At 30.1% G+C, this 7,500-nt stretch overlaps 1 protein-coding gene and 1 long non-coding RNA gene across 2 annotated transcripts in view; one reads left to right on the top strand and one right to left on the bottom strand.

Annotated features, from left to right (window-relative positions):
* LOC137621085 (uncharacterized) overlaps nt 1-7,500 on the bottom strand; it is a 377,935-nt gene that overhangs the window by 177,815 nt on the left and 192,620 nt on the right. The gene's annotated exons all lie outside the window — the stretch shown is intronic.
* Nucleotides 1-7,500, top strand: part of LOC137621084 (protein sax-3-like) — a 135,958-nt gene that overhangs the window by 73,747 nt on the left and 54,711 nt on the right. The window contains 1 exon segment of the mRNA XM_068351523.1: nt 3,796-3,983. Within this exon segment, the coding sequence (XP_068207624.1) occupies nt 3,796-3,983 (188 nt within the window).

Genomic DNA, 7,500 nt, shown 5'->3' with positions numbered 1-7,500 from the left:
CGCATATATGGGAAATGAATCGCCTGTTTAAAGGTTTATTTGACAGCTTGGCTAGAGGTAAACGACCATAGAAGCTCGAACACGAATAGCCTTCTTGCTCTGAATAGTATGTGCATATATATATATATATATATATATATATATATATATATATATATATATATATATATATATATATATATATATATATATATATATATCCTGTCACGCTCAGGGGGAAGAGGGAAACTCCATACAACGGTGAGAGTGGGTACCCAGAGATGCACACTAGTAGTGGTAGTAGTAGTAGTAGTAGTAGTAGTAGTAGTAGTAGTAGTAGCAGTAGCAGCCTCAATTATAGTCAGTTCTACCGTTATTTTCAATGGCCAACAAAAATCAGGAATTATTAATTATTGCAGAATTATTTCAAATATAATTAATGACATTTCGATAATCATATGATCTAAAAACTAATTTGATAATGGATAATAATTATATATACAAATACGTACACAAGATAATACCATAATCTTCGCACTTTATAAACTCTTGCAACGGTAAAATTATGAGAAAATAAGATTCAGGTTCATGATTTTTTGCTTAACAAACTAATACGAGGATTATCAATAAATAATTTTTATAATTGCACTATATCTAAAATCCACTATCTGAGACATTCAAATCCATGAATGAGAAACATACTTAGTCTCAAGATATGCTTTTAAGCTGAACAGTTAAATGGTCTTCACTAACCTCTACATATCATATTTTCTGTACCATCACTAATCATTTACTTAAAAAATAGGATACAAGCCTCCGCTCGTCAGTGAACAGACATGGCAATTTCTGTTCCTTGAATTAGACATTTCTCATTAATAAACCCTGATCTATTTAAGCATATATGTTGATGAATAAAGTTTGAAAATTTACTTATTTCTTTTTCTAGAATTATAATTCTTATATATGAGACTGAAACTCGTAACAAACTAGAAACGTCCATACTGACGTGTGTGTGTGTGTTTGTTTGGGTGTGTCTGTGTCTCTGTGCGTAAAATTGAACGGCATTGATGTTCTGTGATCATAGATATTAACTAATTATTTTCAACAATTTTGATATTCCCAGTCACCACAAAAATGATAATGAATATAATAAATTGCCAAGCCATCTAATCAATTCAGTAAGCAACATTTATAAACATGATAAACATATATGTTTCAAATAAAGATCGTAAACTGGTGGATAATCTCAGAAACAAACATATCCGATTTGTAGTTAAAGCACCAATGAAAAGTTTAACTAGAGTGCTGAATAATTGATCGGATCTATTTATTTTAATGTTACTGTTCTTAAAATAGTTCATTTTCCTTGTTTCCTTTCCTCACTAGGTTATTTTCCCTGTTGGAGCCCCTGGGCTTATAGCATTCTGATTTTCCACCTAGGGGTGGAGCTTAACAAGTAATAATAATAATAATAATAATAATAATAATAATAATAATAATAATAATAATAATAATAATAATAATCTATCCGTTCTACACTAGATTCCGTCTTCCCCAAATCTAGATCCGTGTCTGGTCCCCCCCCCCCAAAAAAAAAAAATGAATTATCAGTCACGAGTATTAATTCTGGTAAAATGCTTGGAAAAGATACACACACACATCTCTACGCAAAATTTTAACAAATGGTCATACAAAAAACACGTAAAGTAAAAAAAAAAAAAAAAAAGCTTACATATCGTTAGCATAAAAAGAACTAAATTCATAAGTACGACATAACATCATCGTTTAATACAAAATTGCTCTGCGGTCTTATGCGATTTGGAGTATAATGACAGAAGGGGGATGTTGAGCAGCCTAAAAGGTATATTCCCTGGAAATAATTATGTCGTATCAGAATAATCCTTCCATTTACATTAATAATACTTTGTACGCATGTTCTGCCTACGCCCATACAAATTAAAGGTCGTCTATAAGCTGGCTCTTACAAAAACAACTATTATGCGATGGATATTATGAGAATTGGTAGATAAAAAAATACGGAGGTATATTCTATCCTGTAATATCCAGGTATGTACTCGACTATTTTCTTCTCTTACAAAAACATCTAAATCTAGACATGCATTTTAAATAAGCCATAATTTGCATTTGAAATACATAGGGGTTGCTGTACTAGCAGCAAAAGCTTTTCTTAAGGATAAAATTCCTTTATGATTTATCAGACATGCTAAGGATGGATTTGGTACAAATAAATGGAGTCTTTCTATGGAATTCGTTTAATGACTTTTCCTAATAATTATACGCCACAATACGCCAACATGCAATCTTCCTCTAAGTAAAAGCTCATTTCATATATCACTCAGGTTGAAAATTGTTCATTCCATGCCACTTTACGCATATTTCAAAGTGTCTGAGGAAGTATCATCCTCAAAAATAACTTATAATGAAGGTTATTGCCTAAAGCATTTACCTAGAAAGTTATATAATTACCATTTCCGTATGCCTTTTCATGTGGAATAATCTTTTACCTTAGAAAAATTATTTATATTAATTTCTAACAGCGTGCGGTAACTACATTTAACGGAAATTGTTGTTTTATGTAAAATTAATATAAAAAATAATGTGAACTTGTAGAACCTATAAAGACTACAACAAGAAGCGTGCAACATTTTATGAGCAGTTGTTACTGTTACACTAATTCCTCATAAAATCATTTCTATGCTGTTTTCTTTTTGAATGTGCAACATAATACCTCAATGAAACGACAAAGTTAAGTTACATAAATATATTATGTTGAGTGGATAATAAAAAAAAAAAAGTCGCCATTTTTTTTTATGTATAAAGTTTCCAGGAGTTGGGTGATCTGTCGCATTAAAGCATACAAGACAGAGAAGATTCATATGAAGAATAACCTCATAATAACGTAATTAAAACATTCTAATTGAAATACCAAGGTCCTTCAAATCATCTAAAAGACCTTTGGAGATACCATCAGAGATACCATCAATGTTAAAAAAAATACAAATATTTTCATTTCAACGTTTCTCTTACAGACTTTTTCTAATCATCGTTTGCATTTTCTTACAATTCATTGTTAATAAGGTAATTGAAACTTTCCAGTAGAAATACAAGTATTTTAAATTTTCAAAGGGGAAATATCATCAATGCTTAAAAAAAAAGAAAAACAAATATTTCCATTTCAATATCTCTCTTACAGAATTATTCTAATTATCGTTTGCATTTATTTTAATCAATTCGAAAAATTTCCATTTCAACGATTTCTGTTTCAGAACTATTCTAATTAATCATTTGCATTTCTTAAAATCTAATTCGAAAACTTCCATTTCAAAATTTTCTCTTTCATAATTATTCTAATAATTTACGTTTTTTAAAATTCATGGTTATTTTCAGTAATATTCTAATCATCGTTTGCACTTTTAAAATTCAATTCGAAAAAAATTCCATTGCAACGTTTTCTCCTCAGAATTATTTTAGTTATCAATTGCATTTTCTAAAATTCATAGTTATTTTCAGAAATATTTTAATCATCGTTTGCATTTATAAAATTTTAAGTCGAAAAATATCCGTTTTAACGTTTTATTTTTCAGAATTATTCTAATTATCAATTACTCTTTTTAAATTAATTCGAAAAATTTTCCATTTCAACGTTTTCTCTTTCAGAACTATTCTATTATCGTCTGCCTTTTTTTAAAATCAAATCTAAAAATTTCTATTTCAAAATTTCTCTATCCCAATTATTCTAATTAATCATTTGCATTTTTAAAAAAAAATTTATAGTTATTTTAATTTTTCGAGCAGAGACGGAGTCAAAGTGACAACATCCGAGCAGGACCCTCACTCGCACCGCGTGTTGTTTTCGTCCGGGTCTCTCTTCTTCTTGGCCATCAAGCAGGGGAAGAAAGAGAGTGACGCGGGGGTCTACACCTGTCTGGCCACCAATGAAAACGGCACAGCCAGGTCGAAGAATGCTACCCTCACCATTGCAGGTTGGTGTTTTCGTTCCTGTTTGTTTATCTGTTTATGTAATTACCAATTTTCAATTGGCATCTATGTACATACACACACACACACACACACATATATATATATATATATATATGTATACACATATACATATACATATACATATATATATACACACATTATATATATACAGTGTATATTATATATATATATATATGTGTGTGTGTGTGTGTGTGTGTTATACATCAATATGCACATGTACATACACACACACACACATATATATATATATACATATATATATATATATATATATATGTACAGGTATATATGCATAATATATAATATAATATATATATATATATATATATATCCAGTTTAATACATATACTTTACGTGTTTATCCTTCAACCGCCCGTACAGTTTTTGATGGATCGGCATTTACGTTCATTTTTTCAAAGTAAGTCATGATTCTAAGACTAATTTAACCAATAAAAATGATTTGTTTCAAATAAATATATTCAATACGCGTATATGGCAGTACAAAAGAAAAGACCAGCTCATATATTTTGCACTAAGTTTTCATAACACTTCAGTAAATTATTTATAACAAACTTATTCAAATTTCAATGTTTCTAAATTGTTCACGGAATATGAGTATCCAGTCATGGCAAAAGCAATTAAAGCATTAAAAGGGCGTTTATGCTTGTATCTATAGTACCTGACATAATAATTCATGATCAGTTAATGACCAAATATGAATTAACAATAGCATGAATTGAAAATATACCCCTCGAGTATTTTTATAAACAATGTGAATAAAATATTCGTTGCATATCCGGCAATCGAATTCATTTGCTCGCTTGCGTTTGGATGATAACGCAAACAAAACATGCAGCTCTGAGAGAGAGAGAGAGAGAGAGAGAGAGAGAGAGAGATTTGTTTTAATCAATTTATTGTTTCCATTGGGGCCAGTCATTTGAGTACATAGTAACAATAATATTGTTTACAATTTATATAGTAATTAGGTTATACCAAAAGTATTTATATGTAATACAAAAATAAAATTTAGTTTGATAAATTTCGTGAACATGATATGTCTAGGCATTGAAAGAGAGAGAGAGAGAGAGAGAGAGAGAGAGAGAGGGAGAGAGAGAGAGAGAGAGAGAGAGAGAGAGAGAGATTTGTTTTAATCAATTTATGGTTCCCACTGGCGCCAGATATTTGAGTATATAGTAACAATAATATTGTTTACATCTATGTAATAATTAGGTTATAGCAAAAGAATTCATATGTAAGGCAAAAATAAATTGAAAGCTGGATTTCATGGACATTATATAAATTTCTAGGCATTGAGAGAGAGAGAGAGAGAGAGAGAGAGAGAGGAGCGAGAGAGAGAGAGAGAGAGAAGAGAGAGAGAGAGAGCATTAAGGCTCGAGACCAGTGAGGAATTCGTTCTGTTATTTTTATGAAGTGCTATTTTTACTTATGTCTGAAAATATACTAGTAACCCTGCCCCTCCCAGTGACTATTTCAAGAGCTTCCTCTACTATTTCGGCATAAACAATGGATGGGTCTCCTGACCTATGAACTAATGGGTGTATCGATTTTGTTTTTTTATTTATGATTTTCCCCCAAACAAGGGAATTATTTGTTTCAGTCACTTAACTGACGACCACAGAATAAAGTCTATTGGGGAGAATTGCTATATCTTGCTAGATCATTGCATGGCTTATTTAAAAGATTATATAGTTTAATTGCAATTACTACTTTAAAACTACAAATAGGCAAAACGACAGTCAGGCAAATGTTGATAAACCAACAAGGAATAAGTTTGAATAAGAGAAACAATGAAATAATGTTAAAATGATATCCTTAGGGGGATTTTGTTTCATTTTTCATCTAGGTTTATTTCGAATATTATTTACGTATACAGGGAGGGAGGGCAGTGAAAATTAAATTATAGTAATTGGTGGCCACATGATTGGGAAGACCATGGAAAATCACCACACATTTGTTTTTATCTTTTGCACTAGCACTTCATTATATGCATGCTTACTTACATACATTGTATTAATTTTAAGTAGATGTAAGATTATGCATTAACAATAATGCATATACAGTACATACATACATATATATATATATATATATATATAGATAGATAGATAGATAGATAGATAGATAGATAGATATATAGATAGATAGATAGATAAATAATTTTTTATTATTCATCATAGTACCTATATTTCTACATCAATCAATCTATCTATATATCTACACACAAACACACACATATACACACACACCATATATATATGTATATATATATATATATATATACATATGTATATATATATATATATATGTATGTAGTATTATATATACATATATGTACTTATATATACATATATGTACTTATATATATATATTATATATATAATCTATAAATATATATATACATATATATATATATACATATAGATATATGCATATATATAATTTATAGGCATGTATGTATTTATATATACATATATGCACTTATATATACTATATATATATATATATATATATGTGTGTGTGTGGTGTGTGTGTGTGTGTATGTGTGTGTATGTGTGTGTGGTTTATTGGCACATATTAGTAGGTATGAGCCTTTGTATTTGATCGTATTTCATCTAAGGAGCGCACATTGATATTTCGATCACTTAAAATAATTGAAAATTATGGTAAAGTAAACAGGAAAGAACCCAGAAAAAAAACTTTCTTATTCAAGCAGTCGAAGTTACTGAAAGCTGTCAATCAAGTGTCTAGGAAAAAGATGGCTATTCCTTGAAAAGTTCTCTTTTCAGACTAAGTTAAATTAATTACTAATTTTTATAAGTTTGTTAAAAAATCCATCGAATTATTTAGACTTTAACCACTCAAAGATCTGATACTTCACTTTACAAAACGAGCGTAGATTGGTATTTATAACAGGACAAGTGTACGCTACCCGTCAAAAATAACGGCTAAATATTTAGATGCGCGTATAAGCGAGTTTAAACCTCTTTACAATTTATTACAATAGAAGTAAATCGTCTTTGTCAGCCTGATTTTAAGAATATCGCATTACAATTTTCCAAATATAAAAGCAATTAAGCCAAAACTATGAAATTAGTTATAACTATAAGTTCAGAATTAACATTGAAAGATTATTATAAGTTATTGCGGTCATTTACCATCTAAGACGAAAAGAAAGTAAGGCTTGAGAGAACAGAAATGAGAATGATGAAGAGGATTAGGAGAATATCACTGCCTGAAAGACTTGAAAATGATCAAACAATGAGAATGCCAGGTGTAATTTAAAGATTACATAAGCGATAAGAGTGTCACGACTGAGATGGGTGTGGGCACGTGTTGAGAATGGATGGTGGCGAAGGGAGTAAGGAGAGCTTGGGAGGAACCTGTTAGGGAGGGGAGATCGAGAGGGAGGCTGGGAATTAGATGGCCAAATAAGGTGAAGGATGATATGGAGAGAAGAGGTTTGGTGGTTTAAAGGTT

The sequence above is a fragment of the Palaemon carinicauda genome, chromosome 27, assembly GCF_036898095.1.
Source record: "Palaemon carinicauda isolate YSFRI2023 chromosome 27, ASM3689809v2, whole genome shotgun sequence".
In the NCBI taxonomy this organism is placed as follows: Eukaryota; Metazoa; Arthropoda; class Malacostraca; order Decapoda; family Palaemonidae; genus Palaemon; species Palaemon carinicauda.
The sequence above is the reverse complement of the archived record's forward strand: the minus strand, read 5'-3'. Positions and strand labels throughout refer to the sequence as shown.